Genomic DNA, 19,235 nt, shown 5'->3' with positions numbered 1-19,235 from the left:
TGCACGCAAACTAGCAATGACGTGTTACTAGGAGAAGCTGGGGGCTTCGAACTCTGTGCTAGGAGCAGAGACTGAAGTCTGGAGAGTCAGGGCGACATGTACCTAAACAGTATCTAGTATCTGATGTTTAGAGAACATGTTGATATGAACTAAGAGTCAGGAGGGGAGAGGCTAACGGACTCTAAGACTGGAGCATGCATTATTCTACATGTAGTGCGTGATGAAGAATATTAAATGACCATTAAATGCAGTATTTCTCTTACATGGAGACGTGAAGGCTAGACAATGACGGAAACTATTGATGCGATTCAGTAGCTTTAGGAATGCAGAGAAGGAGGACTGAACTGATAACTGGAATCATAACATACTCTTGGCAGACTCAGAGGCAGAGCCAGGCTGAACCGGGCACTGCAAGGCAGGAAGTAAGTGAAGGGTCGAGGATACAGGTGGGGGCTGTATCGCTCCTCAGCGAGGCTTCAGGAGACAGGAGCTGAATCTGGTGTCCAGGCCCTTCTGAGGCCTAGAAACGGGGACTTTACAATGAAATAACGTGCACACTGAGAAACGTGGCAACGTAACTTTACATAGGCCTGATATTCGTAGTATTCACGAGAACTGGAAACTGGCATACTAGAAGTGGACACAACTGTAATTGCGTCTATAAACAAACATAGGGAATGCATATGCATATTTAATCATGCACACATAACATATGATGGATGACACGTAGGGACACAGAACATGACAAAATTTACTTTTCCACAACATGCGAAAGCCTTGTTAACCCCAAAACGTGTACCTCTTTGATAAATGTGATGAAATTGGTGTTTATAGACAGTATAGAGGTTACAACGGGTCGAAAAGTGGACCGGCATGGCTGGGTTGCTTTTCTGTCTTTACTCTCTGTGCCATTCATGAACTGAAAGTAAAGGTCACACTGTCGGAATACATGTCACTTTCAGCAAGTGCAGTCCGTAAAGTGAAACCGGACCACGCTACAAAGAACAAACAAAGAAGAGTGGGGGGGGGTGCAAACATGGAGCGCACGCTGATAATTAGTAACCTGATCCACGATGAGGGAGGAATGCAACTGCCAACCTGCGCGACGCTGCTCGCTCCTGAGAGCAAAACGCTGTGGGAGTGAACATTTGAAGAATAGGTGGGACATGCACTTGCCTTTGGCCATTTGCGTGCTTTCATTATTGAAAGACACACGCAAAGGCCAATCGATGTGTGGGAGGAGTACGAACCACATGGAGAATTTTTGAGCCCTCACAAGAAACCTCCCATAGAGCAAAGCATGTGGGCTGTGCTAGGCTCGACCTAAAAAGGAGAGTGGCTCACAGGGCCTCTAACATGAGGCTCTTTTAAGCCGCAGAGACCACCACCTACCAGAGCTTATCTTTGTGTTATGGTCCCCACAGCAGAATTGCGTAGACCTTGTGGGAGGCCCCCACCTGTTTCTCAACCACTGTGCCAGGGGCATCCTGGCACACTCCTGGTAGGGGAAAGAAGCCCCCTTGGCTGCTGAGGGTCGTTGGGGGGCCAAGATCCCCTATTGTTGGCACAAGTAAGTCCTCCACAGCGTGATTGCTGATACCTTATAGGAGGCCCCGCCCCCTTTCTCACCCACTCTGCACAGGGAGCCCCTGACACACTACTGTTTGGGGAATGAAGTATCCTTGGCTGCTGAGGGTCGTTGGGAGCAAAGAACCTCTACTGTTGCCACTTGTAATTCCCCCACAGCAGTATGGCTGAGACCTCATCGGAGGCCCCACCCACTCTGCAAAGGGCCTCCTGGCACACTACTGGTTACTTGAAAAAGTCCCCTAGGCTGCTGAGGGTCGTTTGGGGTCAAGAACCGCTATTGTTGCCTCAAGTTCCTCACAGTGGGATTGCAGAGACCTTGTCTCTGGCCCCGCCCCCTGTCTCAATCACTCAGCAAAAGGGTCAGCTGGTGTGCCACTGGTTGGGGATGAAGTCCCCTTGGCTGCTGAGGGTCATTGGGGGTCAAGAACCGCTATTGTTGCCACAAGTAAATCCCCCACATTGGGATTACTGAGACCTTGTCAGAGTTCCTGCCCCCTTTCTAACCACTCTGCAAAGGCACCTTACAACATACTACAGCATGGCTGCTGAGGGTCATTGGGGGAAAAAGAACCCCTACTGTTACTACAAGTAAGTCCCCCACAGCGGGATTCCTGAGACCTCATTGGAGACCCTGCCCCCTTTCTCAACCACTCTGCAAAGGGGCCTCCTGGAACACTACTAGTTAGGGATGAAGTTCCCTTGGCTACTGAGGGTCTTTGGGTGCCCAGAACCCCTATTTTTGCCACAGGAATGTCCCCCACAGCGGGATTGCTGAGACCTTACCGGAGGACCGCCCCCTTTCTCAACCACTCTGTGCAGGGGCCTCCTGGCACATTAATGGTTGGGGGATGAAGTCCCCTTGGCCGCTGAGGGTTGTTGGGGGCTAAGAACCCCTATTGTTGCCAGAAGTAATTCCCCCACAGCGGAATTGCTAGTGAGCTTGTCGGAGGTCCTGCCCCCTTTCGTAACCACTCTGCAAAGTGGCTTCCTGGCACACTACTGGTTGGGGATAAAGTCCCCTTGGCTACTTATGGTCGTTGAGGGCCCAGTACCCCTATTTTTGCCACAAGTAAGTCCCCCACAGCGTGAATGAATGCTGAGACCTCTTCTGAGGCCCTGCCTCCTTTCTGAACCACTCTGCAAAGGCACACCACTGATTGGGGAACGAAGACCCCATGGCTGCTGAGGATCATTGGGAAAAAGAACCCTTATTGTTGCTACAAGTAAGTCCCCAACTACGGGATTCCTGAGACCTCAATGGAGGCCCTGCCCCCTTTCTCAACCACTCTGTAAAGGGGCCTCCTGGCACACTACTGGTTGGGGATGAAGTCCCCTTGGCTACTGAGGATCGTTGGGGGCCCAGAATCCCTATTTTTGCCACAAGTAAGTCCCCCACTGCGTGATTGCTGAAACCTCGTCTGAGGCCCTGCCCCCTTTCTGAACCACTTTGCAAAGGAACCTTCCGACACACTACTTATTGGGGAACAAAGTCCCCATGGCTGCTGAGGGTCATTGGGGGAAAAGAACCCCTACTGTTGCCACAAGTAAGTCCCCCACAGCTGGATTCCTGGGACCTCATTGGAGGACCCACACCTTTCCTAACCACTCTGCAAAATGGCCTCCTAACGCACTACTGGTTGGGGAAGAACTCCCCCTGGCTGCTGAGGGTCATTGGGTGCCAAGAACCTCTATTGTTGCCAAAGCCTGATGGTTGAGACTTCATCAGAGGCCTCTCCCCCTTTCTCAACCACTCTGCAAAGGGCTTCCTGTCACACTACTAGATGGGGGATAAAGTCCCCTTGGCTGCTGAGGGTTGTTGTGGGCCAAGGACCCCTATTCTTGCCACAAGTAAGTCCCCCACATCGTGATTGATAAGACCTCATCTAAGGCCCGCCCCCTTTCTGAACCACTCTGCAAAGGCACCTCCTGACACACTACTGATTGGTGAACGAAGTCCCCTTGTCTGCTGAGGGTCGTTGGGGATCAAGAACCGCTATTGTTGCCACAAGTAAGTCCCCCACAGCAGGATTGCTGAGACCTTGTCTACGGCACCGCCCCCTTTCTCAATCATTCAGCAAAAGGGCCTCCGGGCGCAGCACTGGTTGGGGGATGAAGTTCCCTTGGCTGCTGAGGGTCGTTGGGGGTCAAGTGCATCTACTTCTCCCCTAAACAAGTTGACAATGGTATATACCTGATTGGCATATTTAGGTTACCTATAAGACCCTTGTAAAGTGGTATGCCACATGCCAAGAGCCTGTACTCTAAATGGTACTAGTGGACCTGCAGCAATGGTTGTGCCACCCACACAAGTAGCCTTTAAACTGGTCTCAGGTCTGCCATTGCAGGGCCTGTGTCTGCAGTTTTCTTCCACTTCAATATGGCTTTGAAAACCACTTGCCAAGCCTTAACCTTCCTTTTTATTACACATAAGTTGCTCCTAAGATAGGCCCTAAGTGACCCTAAGGGCAGGGTGCTCAGTAATTTAAAGGCAGGTCATGGACATTGAGGTTTTACATGTCCTGGCAGTGGCAGTGGCAAACAGCTACATTAATTTTCCACTGCTGTAAGGCCTACTCCTTCCACAGGCTACCTTTTTAGTGGTACAGTTGGGTTTGACATTACCAGCTGTTGTCTTTAAATTTTGGGGTGATCCGGCAAGTGGGGTCCCAGGAAAAGGCGGGTCACAAAATGCTTTTTCTCCATGTTAATTTCCATAGGAAACTTTTGACATCGCTACGGCCTGAACTGCTGGAAGGAATTACACCAAATTTGGCAAAAAGTTAGATCTTGGTCCAGAAAGCACTCTTTTTATTAAATGGTGTAAATCCGTTCAGTAGTTCCTGAGAATTGTAAAGACTTCTTAGATGTACAACTGTGGCAGCAGTGGATCCACATACCCTCCCAATCTTGTGCCTGAGATATTATTGGCTGCCAACACTTCAAACCAGGAATTGTTGGCAGCCATCTTGTGACTCAGTTGAACCGAGTCAAAGAAAAAACGTAAATAAAAAAAGAAAAGGAGGCAGGGAAGAAATACCTATATGCCCTAGGCCTGTTCAGGGGGTACAGCAGGGAACCCCAGGCTCAAAGAAAAGCCTTCTTGAAATAAATAATTCAGCTTGAGTCGCGTCGGATCCTCAAATCTGACCAAACCCACCCAAAAAACGAAGCGCGGGCTCCCATGCTTTGTTTAATAAGCCCCCGTGTGGCCAGTTCCTGGGGACAATTACAAATAATAATGCGGGGGCCCGCGTGGGCCCCTGCAGTCCCGGGGACCACCACCCCCCCTCCCTGGGGCTAACTGATTGAAATGCGGGGGACCACGCTCCCCCGAACTGCCCCGTGGATCACCACCTCCCCATATCCATATCTAAAATAATGCGTAGGGGGCTCCAGCCCCTGGGAGTGCTACCTCCCCAGGGCTATGTCTAAAATAATGCATGGGGGATCCAGCCCCCCGCGCAGCCCCAGGGACCACCACCCCCCCCCGGCACCCACCCAGGGCCAGCTCCAGCAATGTCCTAGGGTGCTCACCCCCTCGATATTGCAGTTTGTTATGGCTTGGCTGCGCCTGTCAAGCCATAGCAAACTCTAGTCAACTTCATGGAAGCGAGAGCATGGAAAATGCTCTCGCCTCCATGAAGCAGAGCAGAATTGCTTTTGGACAGAGGGAGCTGCATGTTACCAGCTCCCTCTGTCCAAAGCAATGCTGGCTCCCACAGGAATGCGGGAGCCAGCAGGGACCGTGGGGGTTTTGAGGCTTCTCCCACGGTCCCCAACAAGACGCCAAGCCCCGGGGGATGGGGTCCCGGGGCAATATCGGCCTGGGGAGGGGGGTCGTGCTGTCCCCCCTCCCCATTGAAAAAAAAGGTGAAGGGCTGGCCCCAGGGCATGGGTCTCCAGGGCATGGGTCCCCGGGGCCAGAATTAGCGTCAGGAGGGGGGGGTCACGCTTCCCCCTTTTTTTATTTAAAAAAGGGGTTAGGCTCCATGGGATGGGGTCCCCAGGGCCAAAACCAGCCCGGCAGAGGGTGTACGTCCCCTGTTTCCTTTTATTTTATTATTTTTAAGAAATGGTTTAGGCTCTGGAGGATGCCGGGCCCAAAATGGTCTAGGGAAGGGGGGCCATGCAGCCACCATTCCTAGAACATTAAAATAAATCTTTTTAAAAGCTGCAACTCGCCTCCTTTTTCCACCACTCTGCAAACGCGCCTCCTGGCACGCTGCTGGTTGGGGATGAAGTCCCCTTGGCTGCTGAGTCCTTAGGGGTCAAGAACACCTCCTGTTACCTCCAGTAAGCCCTAAAGAGTGGGAATGTTGAGAGGTGGTCGTAGGCCACGCCCCTTTCTCCACCACTCTGCAAACGTGCCTCTCGTTGCACTGCTGGTGGAGGATGAGGTCCCTTTGCCTCCTGAGTGCCACAGGACTAAAGTGTACTTCATCCCCCAAGCAGCAGTGCACCAGGAGGTAAATTTATAGAGTGGTGGAGAAATGGAGTGTGGCCCCTGACCACCTCTCAGTAATCCAGCTGTGTGGGCCTACTGGAGGTAACAGGAGGGCTAGTTTTCCCCCAAGGACCGTCAAGAGCCAAGGAGACTTCATCCCCCACACAGAAGTGTGCCAGGAGGCGTGTTTGCAGAGTGGAGGAGAAAGAGGGCGTGGTCACCAAAACCCTCTCAGCAAACCCATTGTCTGGGATTTGCTGGAGGTAACAGGTGGAGTAGTTGGTCCCCAAGGACCCTCAATAGCCAAGGAGACTTCATCCCCCTACTAGCAGTACATCAGGAGGTATGTTTGCAGAGTGGTACAGAAATGGGACATGGCCTGCTATCAGATTTCAGCAATCCTACTGTATGGGACCTAATGGAGGTAATAGGAGGGGTAGTTGGCCCCCTGAATGTCTTTGGGGGCCAATTACTCCTCCTGTTACTTCCAGTAAGTCCCGCACAGCAGGATTGCTGAGAAGCTGTTAGAGGCCACACCCCCTTTTTCCACCACTCTGCAAACGTGCCTCCCTGCGCTCTTCTAATTGGGGCAGGGTTGTGATTGGTCAGGGAGCCTGGGTGCTTACCAATTACAACGGTGCATTGCAGCGTTGTGATTGGTCAACGGGGCCTGCTTCCTGTTCCTCGAGTTCCATGAGAGCAGGAGTAGTGACCAGGGACCCGGCGGCAAGCTAAGTTATTTATTCAGTTATTTACTATGTGCACTCCCTCCCACTCACGTGACCCCCTAACATGACCCCCCTACCCCTCACATGACCCCTGCGACCCCCGCACTTGCCCTCCCACGCGTAAGGCCTGCCGGCCGCACCTGGCTTCCGGGTGAGAGTGTATTTATGTGGGCGTGTGTGTGCACATGTGAATGTGTGTGTGAGTGAAAGAAAAGATCAAAGGGCTTGTAATGCCACCTCCGCAACCCCAGGCATTTTGGTGAATTAACATGCATATATCTACCCTCACAAAAGACAAACAATGAAAGATGCCATGTGAGTGTAGTACGAGTGCCAGATCGAAGGATGGTGTGAGACAAAACTCAATATGGTTGAGTCGAACACATCGTTCCCTGGTCATGACTGAAGCTACTCTCTTCTCGTCACCCCAGTGGGCTGTGAGAGAAGCAAGAAAATGTTTCCCCAAGACCACTGTGTTGCAGTGAAATGAGCCTGACAAGGATGGTCTACTGTATTTAAACCATTTACTCCGCAAATTGTAAAATGTGCCTTCTAATCACTAAGCCAGTAATAGCCCAGGAACGTATGGCACAGCATGCAATCCCAGAGACAATATTTGCACATTTCCGCAATACAAATATATGCAATACTCCTCAGGATTGAAATAAATATGAACAACATCTTTTAATAAAGGGCTGAGGGAGTGGTCACAAAGTAACTAAATGACTCTCACCTATAACACATCCTTGTATATTTTTCAAGGTTTTAAATGAAGAAAGGAAAATAATGATGTGGGTAAGGGAAAGTATACTGAAAAGCAGCAGCAGTCGCTCGTATTGCGAAGTGGTGAGGCGGGGGAGCGGGAACTATAAAAACCACTGCACACTGAGCAGGCTCCCAAATGCCAATTCCAGTGTGGCTCTCATGCTGGGAATGCAATTCCCAACATGAGAGCAGCGCTGGGATTGGTCTGAGGACCCTAGTTTGGGGCTCAGACGTGGACTGGGAGTCACCCAACTTGGGTTGAAGAAAGGCTAAGTATGCATGACGGTTTGGCCGGCCCCACCGTTATGAGCACCTAGCAATACCCACTACTACCCCCTCCTCCCTGGTGCTGCAGCTGCAGCGTCAGTAGGGATGGCCCACCCCTCCCTCGGCTCGACGCCTGCAGGAGGAAAAATGAATGAATAATAAAAATGTTTTATTAGCATTTTTTTTTATCGGTTGCCTCTGCTGGCTTTTAGCAGGGGGTTATGTTGCTCCACAATAACGGAGAAGCCATCCCGTCTGAAAAGGCGGCTTTCCCCATGAAAAGCAACACAAGTCACATAAAACACAAAAGACTTATTTGATGCATTATCTAAATAAGTATGTAGACACTTTATAATTCTTCTCAGGTCTATGTAGTTTTAGCTGCACAGAAAAAAGGATTTTATTGAAAAATAACATCTAACTAATGTTCTAGTGCTTTCCACACTTATTAGTTGCCTGTAGCAGGGGAAACCTTCATTTCACGATGGCTTCTATGTTCACCTGCCAGCCGCTGCTGCTCCTGAAAACAATGAACCTGATGCACTTCAGCGGAAGCACCCCTTAGAAGGTGGAATAATCCCCAATATAGAGATGGTGAGACCAAAATACACCTGCAGTCTTCCTAAGATATGATTGAAACTGCCACAAAGCAATAGGTGAAGGTTGAAGGGTGCTGACCCAAACTCACTCTCTGTGCCTGTGTATGTTTTCAAACCAACGGATCTCGGTAAGTCAATCAGGAAAAGAAACACAGAAGGGAATTCAAATCTTTATGCAGACGCAGATGCGGAGCTCTCGAACAAAGCAACAGTTTCACAGCCACACAGATAAGAAAACCACATTTATACAGGCACACAGACACTTAAATGCACATTCACAAACACACAGATATAGGGTGCCCGTGCTCGAGGCTTCATATGACATTCATTACCTGTGCTGACAACAGCAAGTCTTGTATCCTCATTGGCCATGGCAGTGTAGCTGTGCAAGCAAAGGTAGAGTAAAACAGGAACCCACACACCGAGGACTATGTACCTACACAGAGGGAGAGACAAGCAGAATGGAGGATTATTGTAGCATTAAAGAGATATAGCTACTACATCAGCTAATCACTATCTAGATCCAGGGAGCATCAGTCATAGAACAACGTGAATCCAACTGTAGTATAGTTCCTATATTCCCAATAGGCTCTGCGCATTGGAATAATATATCCTACAGATTTGACGTAGGACTTAGGTCGACTAGGTCTCTATCAAATATACTAAACTTAATAGTGAGTATCAGCTAGCTCAGAGGTCACTAGAAACTTTCTCGATTTCACAAGAAGGGATTCGTTTCTGACAACCGCATAAACATGACAACTTTGTTTCCCAAGAATAAGAATATATCTCTCAGAGTCGTGGAAACAATAGATAAGTATTTCACTCAGTCAATCGTGCATGCTTCATTTCTACAGAGTTGCAGAGAGATGGGCGTTTTCAATAAAAAGGTTTATTGAACAGTCTTTTCTCATGCAAGAGAAGTGAACTGCTACAAGCGTTAGGCAGACTGTAAAGTATAATGCATACAGCGTAAACAGTAATAGGAAGTATATATGTAAGAGCATTGTATGGTTTCCAAGCCATATAAAAATACATACATAAATAACAGACTAAAATACTCAACTGGTGCTTCTAAAATACGCCTACCCCAATGTACCTAAGTCTAGTACGCGGGAAGAAGTAAATATTGTGTAGCATAGGTTTTAGTTTTCTTTGCCAAGAATCTACCAAAGGCTTCTCTAGGTTCTAATCAGCTCCATACCTTGGTTAGAATGAAGGAGGTCTGGTATATCAGTCTCGGGACTCGATTTCCCAACACCCCGCAAGGGGAGCCGGAAACACTGAAGCTGGATTCTCGGTAGGAGAAGGCCAGCTTCCTGATCAGTGCGTCAGCTGGAGAGTCCGCTTCCTTTGGCACTTGCTGTAGCGAGCTGCGTCGGGCAAGTAGATGGTCGACATGCTCCGAACCACCGTAGTTTGGTATAGCAAGTGAAGGTATATGTATACCTTGAAGGTGTTTAGGAATGCCATAGTTTGACGTAAAGTCGGGCATATAAACGTCACAATGAATCCCTGTGGAATAGTTATTAATTGTAAAGTAACTGAGTTCTTGGAGAAATCAGTATTCAAGCAAGGGGAAGTTCCATCACTGCTTAAGCCGGTTTTCCAAGAAATCGTTGTGACGTTTGGTAAGGGTGGAAGTAGCCATGCCTGTATTTGGGTTGCATGGGCTATACCTAAATAAGGGTTTGATTTCTATGCCTATATTAGGGCAATGTGAATTGTACCTATGTAATGGCATGAATCGTGAAAATTTACTCGTAGCTTAAAACGCCACACAACACCCACTCCACTTTCTTATGTACGACATTACTAAGTTCTAAACACATAAGAACATATCTAAACATGATGTGTTAAAAACCCACCCAAAATGCATAAAAATGCATTGTTACTGGTTGTACACGAAAAGAGCATTTGTGCTGTACACATTTAAAGCAATGTTTCATTCAAAGCATATAGTTTGACATTTGAAATGCTATCCAAATGAATCACTGGAATCACTTGATCACTTGTTACATTTGTATAGTCAGATGCTATTTCGTTGTAGACAGGCGTTTCTTGACAAACCGTTATTTGGGTCTCAAGAGGTACAAGTTCCATGGCTTTGTTGCATAGTCCTTCTTTTCGCACTGCAGAATCTTCAAAGGTGATGAGTCTCTCAGTTTGAACCTCTTGGATAGTAGCCAGATTAGGGCGTCTGCTACAACTTTGGAGTCCACTTGGCCTACTACTTATGATCGGCCACATGATGTGGTTTGACCAGGTCGATGGACACAAACCAGTTCTCCTTTTTACCAGCAATGGGCGGCAGTAATACTGTTCTTGATCTGTGGATGGCTAGGACAGGTACTGGTTGTCTGTAAGAAGCCCCAAATTCCTTCTTGTTCGCAATCTTTAATCTGACTAGATCCCCGATCTCTGGAACCAGACAGGCCTTGCTGGGACGGTCGGTTTCTCTTCAGTGGTTGTTGGCTTCAGGAGTAAGTTACTTTGTCTTTGTCTTATTTCATTAAATCCTGCAAAACAGCCAAACTATCTTTGATATCAAAGGGTTTTTGTTCTACCACTGAAGTGTGACAATCGAGGTCCGACACAATCATTCTGGTACCAAAAAGGATTTCATATGGAGTAATACCCCCTAGAGAACTTCTTGGCAGATTGTTAAGACTACGTTGGACACTTTTTAGCTGTTTGACTCACCCATCACCCGAGCCAAATCCCTAGCTGTTATAGATTGCTTTATGTCCCGTTATTTCTCTCCACTACCGAATTTCCCTCAGTCTGGAATGGACTAGAGTACCGCAATGCAACGCCCAGATTGGCCATGTCCTCCTTGTAAGCTTTTGAGCTAAACGTAGGACCCTGGCCAGAATGTAGCGTGCCGAATGCGTATGTGCCGATAAAGACTCGCAAATCTTTTATTACAGTTCGAGCATCAGCTGAGCACTGAGGCCACATCCAAATGAATCTTGAACACAAATCCACTGCGACCATGATATATTTATAGTTGCCATCCCTCTGTAAGGGACCGCAGTGGTCCAGGTAAACGCAAACTAATGGTGTATCTGAAATTAACAGGGGCGTCTGCGCAGGACGTTTCACAGTAGAGACTTTCATCCTTTGGCAGATTTCACATTCCAAAACATAGTTTCTGGTTTGTTTACTCATGCACGGCCACCAGTATCTCTGTTTTAATAATGACACTGTGGCGGAAACACCTGCGTGTGCAGAGGCGAGTCCTTCATGCGCTGCTAAAATTAGTCCTAATCTATGTTCCATGTTTGGAATTGCTCTATCCCCCACTCCAGGGATTCGAGCAAACGGAACATTATTTGCATCAGTTATATACGAGTATTTGAGTGGAAAGCCTTTTGGTAATGTTTTACCACTGTCTTTGCTTGAAGCATTGACAGCTTGCATTATTTCGCTGTCTATTTTCGTTTTTGAACGAGTGATTGCAGCTGCGGAAGCCGTTTGCACAGCTGCCTTTGCGACTTCATCAGCCAATGAATTCCCTGCAGCGTGAACGCCATCACATTGATGACTCAGCGTATGTATCAAGTGAGCCTTTTGTAGTTCTTGTTGTAACTGAACTACTTGTTCCCAAAGCAACTTATGCTTGATTGTGCCACCTTTTGCGTCTTTGAAACTGTTTTCAATGCAGTTCTGCAAGCATTCATTGTAAGATTGAACACAATATTACGAATCACACACTATGAGTGTGGGGAATTCGCGATCAGTATTTTCAAGCGCCATCTTAAATGCTTGTAATTCAGCTCGCTGAGCTGTACAATCTCCTAGAGACTGAGTTTTAGTGACCATAGGTCGGAATTTACCATCGCGCCAGCGACATTTAATGATCACGCACGCAGCACTATAAGCTTGTTTACCCCCCGTAGGGAGCTGTGCTGAACCGTCAGTATAAAGTATACATTCATACTTCTCTAGAGGCAGAATTTCAGTAGGTAGAGGACATTCTTGTTCGTATTGTAGAAATTCTTGTGTTTTCAAATAAGGGTCAAAAACGTATTCAATGTCTGTTGCAGCAAGAGAATTAACCCATTGTATCCATCTCAGATGTAAAGCTTTAGCATTTGGAATGCATGCTTTTGTCACTGCTTCTAGGGCAGGTACAGGTGTAACAACCATAATGCGCTTACCCTGTGCGAGGGCTCTCTCTTTTGCTACTGCAGTTTGAACCGCTGTCAGAATTTTTTCTGTAGAAGTGAATTTCATTTCTGCTTTGTGTACAAGTGTGATTTGTAAGCTATTGGTACTTTTTCTCCTTCATTAAAGGTCAAGTACGTGAATCTGCATCGTCCTGGAATGATTCGGATCACCAAATTGCGTACGTTTACGCGAGTCTGTAAATGTGTTGTTGCCAACATGTCTGTTTGGACAGAACGCAAAATTTCTGTATGTTTTGAGTCCAATTATCTGTTTTGATATCAGGTTTGATTAATTCGTAGAGAGGTTTAACCCTTTCTGCGTAATTTAGAGTGTATGTTCTTCCGAAGTTCAGGAAACTTAGAATTGACTGTAAGTTTTTCAGTGTTTTTGGAAGTTGGAGCAGCGCACACTTTTCCAAAAAGTTAGCTGCCAGGTTTTTGCCTTCACTTGATAACTCATATCCCAGAAAAAGGACGTTGAGGTGGGCAATTCTCGATTTCTTAAAATGTAATTTATACCCTTCATAGTCAAAGCCAAGTATGATGGTGTTCACCCTGTTCAAGTGCCAATCCAAGTCATAGTCTATTGGATAGATGTCATCTACATATGATAATGCTTCATCATCATAGGTATGTAGTAACTCTGTTACTCTGGCTGAAAATAACCCTGGACTATTCTTGAATCCCTGAGGGAGATGACAGAATTGACGCTTTGTCCCCATGATTGAGAAAGCGGTCAAATACCTACTTTAATATACAATGTTTTGGCAGAAGAAACCGTTAGAAATATCTGAAGTGGTTTTATATTTTTTACGCACAATGTTATTCATTAGTGCTGTACTGTGTGCATTTTGTACTGCAAATGTTTTGCAACAAGAGTTTAAATGTCTGTAATCCAATATTAGACGATATGTATTGTCTGGTTTGGAGACAGGAAACAAAGGATTGTTCATGGACGAGGTGCATGTTTCAATCACCCCTTGGTAATCAAGTTGATCTAAGATCTCCCTGACTTGTTTTTTAGCTTCTTGCTTAACTGGATACTGCCGTTGTGCATTTGGTTGAGTTTTCAATTGGATTTTATGGCGAGGAGAATCCTCATCCCATCCTACATGATTTTTATATACTGCAGGAGCCTGGGCAACTGCCTATATCCTGGCATAAGTATATTTCAAGTGAATTGGAATATGGTTAGAGAAGGCTGGCGTGATGATTTCTTCACCGTGTGGGCATTCCCTGACAAATTCAGGTGGCCAGTCTTGTTCAGCTAGATGAATGTCATAACCCTGAGAGAGCTTCTCCCAAAAGAGTGCTAATATTTTTCTTGTTATGTCCCCCTCCCACCTGAGTTACTTCACATAACTTATGTGGCACACTAACCCTGGTATCTGCAGTTTCAACTTGTATGTACTCATTAAAGTCCACTGTCTCCAGATGATCCTTCAAGTTCTTGCGAGCTATGGTGACTTCTGCAGCCCTGTCCAACATCGTTTGAGCCCATTCCCCATTCTTTAGTTGTGTCCTCAAGATCCTCTGCATGTCTGATCTTTAGACCTGCTACCTTCTTTTTGGTGAATTGAGTTTTCTAATTTTTCGGAACGTGTTGATCGTCTTTGAACTTCACGCGTTCTTCCTTGTGTTCTGACCGTCCTCTTCTTTTGGATTTCTGTGACGAAGTCTGAAAGGTACGAGAGGAATGTGTATCAGTATCTTGATATCTATCAGGTTTTCTCATATTATCCCTATTCCTGAGGTTATACCTCCTTTCAGAGGGCTCCTTTTGAGATCGAGAACGCTTCACATTGGAAGTTTGTTTAGTGTTCTCCCACTTCTTTTTAGGAAGAGTAGGAGTGTTTTTAATAAAGACCTTTTCAGGACTTTCAGTCAGTTGGGGTTTAACTGGTTTACCACCCAAACTGTCTCTACCTAATTCTTCATAGGATTTTCCAATTATTCTGGCTAGTTCCTGAGGTTGCTCAGTTACATCAAATTCCCTTAATTTCTGGTGGATCGCCACGGATGCTGCTTCACCTTTAATAATAGCTAATATTATTGTTGAGACATGCTTGAAATCCTTCAGTAACTTCATACCCAGATTTAAAGCAGGTTCTGCCCCGTATTCATTTTGAATCTGTTTCAGGACGTCTGGTATTACTGCCATAGACGGAACACCATGTGTTTTAGTGTAGATTGCAGCAAAGACTGTACCCCAAGTGTCGCAGTCCTCCAGGTGTGGTGCGATCCCCATCGGTAAACAGATTGTTAGAATTCTGTGTTTCTCATGAGGGGTAGTATCAGGAAACACTGCCTCGATTTGAGTAATTTTTTGAGCTATCCAGAATGGAATTTGTTCCTGTTTTGCAGGTAATTTACCAACGACTGAATGTAAAGTCTGTGATGTAATCTTATTTATGTTCCCCTGGTAAGGGGTGTGTTGTGAAATCCTAATTGCCGGTTGGGCTGTAAGAGTCCACATGACATATTGAACCAATTGTCTATAGATTTTGATTAGTTCTTTGTGTTGAACTAATAGTTCCGCATCTGACATTATATTAATTTCAGGATGTGGTGTATAGCTGACTAATACCGGCCATGTTGCTCCTGGTCTACCTAGTGGACGGAGCCTGGTAATGTGATTTATATGTTTTAGGGCGCCTTTAAATCAGCATGCATGCTCTTGGTATGTTAGTGGAATTTCAATGTCCTCGAAAGGAATGTATTCCGTTGGTAGGTCATCTTTATTGTAGAAGTGAAACACTTTAGTTACTAGATTTGCTTCAGGGAATATTATCCAGGAATAGAATACCTCTGTCTGATGATATTTGTGTGCCTCTATCCCAAAAACTACCCTACCACCTCTTGATGATAGGCCATTTCTTATACGTTTTATAGTGATGGCTTTCCTTAAATTTTCTGGAACGCTTAAAGCATCCTCATCGGCTTCATTAAAGCCTGTTACGTCAAAAGCTGCAACAAGTGGATCGGCTTCAGCTCCACCATTCTTGGTGTTTTCGGTCGTCATTGTTTAATGAAAGTTTGCAGAGCAAGTTTCAAGGAAACAAAGATAAGGTGCACAATATTTTGGAACACTGTATCCTTCAACGTTGAACAAACCAAAAACTAATACATAGGATTTTTCATCCTACTCAGCTATGGCGGATATTCTATCCTTTTGCCCACTCCAGACATCTATTGGAGTATTTTACGGAAAAAAGGGGTCTCTGAGAAAATCACGACTGAGTTACTTTAGTATCTAGCGTTAAATTAGTGCCTTACCAAATGTTGGGCGCCATGTAGTGTAGTTCCTATAAAAGGCTCTGCGCATTAGAATAATATATTCTGTAGATTTGACGTAGGACTTAGATCAACTAGGTCTCTATCGAATGTACTAAACTTAATAGTGAGTGCCAGCTAGCTCAGAGGTCACTAGAAACTTTCTCGAATTCACAAGAAGGGATTAGTTTCTGACAACCGCATAAACATGACAACTTTGTTTCCCAAGAACAAGAATATATCTCTCAGAGTCGCGGAAACAATAGATAAGTATTTCACTCAGTCAATCGTGCATGCTTCGTTTCTACAGAGTTGCAGAGAAATAGAAAGACAGGCGTTTTCAATAAAAAGGTTTATTGAACAGTTTTCTTTCTCATGCAAGAGAAGTGAACTGCTACAATCGTTAGGCAGACTGTAAAGTATAATGCGTACAGCCTAAACAGTAATATGAAATAATACTGTAGGAGCATTGTATGGTTTCTAAGCCATATAAAAATACAAACATAAATAACTTAGACTAAAATACTCAACTGGTGCTTCTAAAATACGCCTACCCCAATGTACCCAACCTAAGTCTAGTACGCAGGAAGAAGTAAGTAATGTGTAGTATAGGTTTTAGTTTTCTTTGCCAAGAATCTACCAAAGGTTTCTCTAGGTTCTAATCAGCTCCATACCTTGGTTAGAATGAAGGAGGTCTGGTATCTCAGTCTCGGGACTCGATTTCCCAACACCCCGCAAGGGGAGCCGGAAACACTGGAGCTGGATTCTCAGCAGGAGAAGGGCAGCTTCCTGATCAGTGCGTCAGCTGGAGAGTCGGCTTCCTTCGGACTTGCTGTAGCGAGATGCGTAGGGCAAGTAGATAGTCGAACAGCTCCGAACTACCGTATTTTGCTATAGCCAGTGCAGGTATATTTATACCTTGAAGGTGTTTAGGAATGCCATAGTTTGACATAAAGTCGGACACATGAACGTCACAATGAATCCCTGTGGAATAGTTATTCATTCTAAAGTAACTGAGTTCTTGGAGAAATCAATATTCAAGCAAGGGGAAGTTCCCTAACTGCTTAAGCTGGTTTTCCAAGAAATCGTTGTGACGTTTGGTACGCGGTGGAAGTAGCCATGCCTGTATTTGGATTGCAAGGGCTATGCCTAAATAAGGGTTTTTATGCCTATATTAGGGCAATGTGAATTGTACCTATATAAGGGCATGAATCGGGAAAATTCACTCGGAGCCTAAAACGCCACACAACACAACAATGCTCTCAACTTGAAAGTCTTATCACAAACAATGTTTTGGCTTCTAAGCCGTTCCATTTTACACACGATTCAATAACAAAAATCTTAGCTTTATTTAAAAAAACGTATTCTTTTCATCTAAAAACGTAACGTGTTTTGCCCCGCCGAAGCATGCTTTTGGGCTTGATGGGTCATTCTCCAGGTCTCAGTGGGTTACATTAGGGGCCTGATTACGATGCAGTCGTAAAAGGCTCCGACCCTCGATCGGAGCCTTTCTGACCACATCGTTATATGCCAGTCGGATTCCTTCCCGACCTCCTCATTACTATGGAGGCGGAGGAAAGGAATCCCACCGGCCACCCCGTCTGGCTGCCGACAAGTTCAGAGAGCCAGTCGGCCAATCAGAATGCGGCCTGTAATCCCAAGGGCGGCTCTTTCTGCCCTTGGGATTACTATTTCGGGGTTCGGCAGCCTATCCTTACTGGCTTTTCTGACACAGAAAGGCTGTCGGAACTCTACTTTGGTGGCCCCCAGCAGGGCCCCCTTGAGTGTTGTCCTCCGGTTGGAGTGTAGTGTAGTTCCTATATTCCCAATAGGCTCTGCGCATTGGAATAACATAAACAATAGTTTAGACGTAGGACTGAGGTCATCTAGGTCTCTACTGAATATGTTAGACTTAATTAGGTATGCCAGCTAGCTCAGAGGTCACTAGAAACTTTCTCGAATGAACAGGAAGGAGTTAACTTTCCTGATTAGACAAGAAGCGATTAGTTTCTGACAACCGCATAAACATGACAACTTTGCTCCCTCCAGAATAAGGAGTATATCTCCAGAGTCGTGTGAAAACAATAGACAGCTATTTCACTCAGTCAATCGTGCATGCTTAGTTTCACCAGAGTGCAGAGAAATAGAGAGACGGGCGTTTTCAATAAAAGTTGTTATTTATTGAGCAGTCCTCTTTCTCGTGCAAGAGAAGTGAATTGCCACAATTGCAATACTTATCATAAAGTAAAGTGCGTACAGTAAAAGGAGTATTATGAAATAATACTGTAAAAGCATTGATATGGTTTCTGAGCCATATGATACTTAAAATGGATAAAATATATACATACATAAAATCATTGACTAAACATACTCAACTGGTGCTTCTAAGATACGCCTACCCCGGTGTACCTAACCTAAGCCTAGTACGTGGGAAGGAGTAAGTGAGCTGCAGTTTAAGTTAAGTTGGTTTTTGCCAAGAATCTGAATCAAGAATTCTCTAAGGATCTAATCAGCTCCGTACCTTGGTTATAGATTGAAGGAAGTTTTGTATCTCTTTCTCAGGACTCGATTTCCCAGCAACCCGCAAGGGTGACTGGAAACACTGGAGCTGGATTTCTCGGCAGGAGAAAAGACAGCGTCTTTCTCAGTGCGTCAATGGGAGGGTCGGCTTCCTTCTGCACTCGCATCAGCTGGGCGTCGGGCAAGTAGATAGCCGCTCTCCTCCAAACCACTGTGTGTTTGCTTAAGGCCACGTTGGTATATTTATACCTGGAAGGTGCAGAGTTTGACGTAAGGTTGGACATAAGACGTCACTTAGAACTTACAGTTCTTTCTGGACTCCAGGATTTCTTGTTCAAATCAAAACAAAAGCAGGGGGATTTCCCGGGCTGCTGGAGGCTTGGTTTGTTTGAAGAACACGTTGTACTTTCTAGGAGTCTATGGGAGTAGCCTTGCCGTATTTGGACTGCATTGGCTATGACTAAATATGGGTATGATTCTTATGCCTTTATGAGGATATGTTTTGTTATAACCACATAAGGGCATGAATCTGGAATATTTAAATAGGGTCCTAGATACGTTTACAACAGGAGGCTGAGGGGGTACCTATGGTGCCCCCCTGTCAATCCCTGCACCCCGTGGCAGGCACCTTGCGGTACCTGCCACGAGGTGCAGGAATGAACTGCACCTCTCATTTTACAATAGAAGCATGCATTCCGGCAGGTTTATGGCCCGAATTCATGCTCTTATTGTAAAATGTTGGAATGCGACTGAACAGTGTTCGGGCGCATCCTAATGAGCCAGTCGGGACCGCTGACCGAGACGAGATGCCTCCGCCCGTCATCGTAATCAGCCCTTTTGTGTCTATAAAGAGTTCCAATCATGCATCTCTTACACT

The 19,235-nt window shown here is 45.8% G+C and overlaps 1 protein-coding gene across 2 annotated transcripts in view; it reads right to left on the bottom strand.

Moving 5' to 3' along the window:
- The window catches only part of FA2H (fatty acid 2-hydroxylase), a 718,995-nt gene that overhangs the window by 191,947 nt on the left and 507,813 nt on the right, over nucleotides 1-19,235 (bottom strand). For both annotated transcript variants that reach the window (XR_013603655.1, XM_078669850.1), the window contains exon 4: nucleotides 8,726-8,829. Coding sequence is in view for 1 of the 2 variants with exons in the window: in XM_078669850.1 (XP_078525976.1) it covers nucleotides 8,726-8,829 (104 nt within the window). In the remaining variant the exon portion in view is untranslated. The remainder of the gene's footprint in view (nucleotides 1-8,725; nucleotides 8,830-19,235) is intronic.

This window comes from Lissotriton helveticus, chromosome 12 (assembly GCF_964261635.1).
Source record: "Lissotriton helveticus chromosome 12, aLisHel1.1, whole genome shotgun sequence".
In the NCBI taxonomy this organism is placed as follows: Eukaryota; Metazoa; Chordata; class Amphibia; order Caudata; family Salamandridae; genus Lissotriton; species Lissotriton helveticus.
Note: the sequence above shows the minus strand (reverse complement) of the source record. Positions and strands in the feature narration are given on the sequence as shown.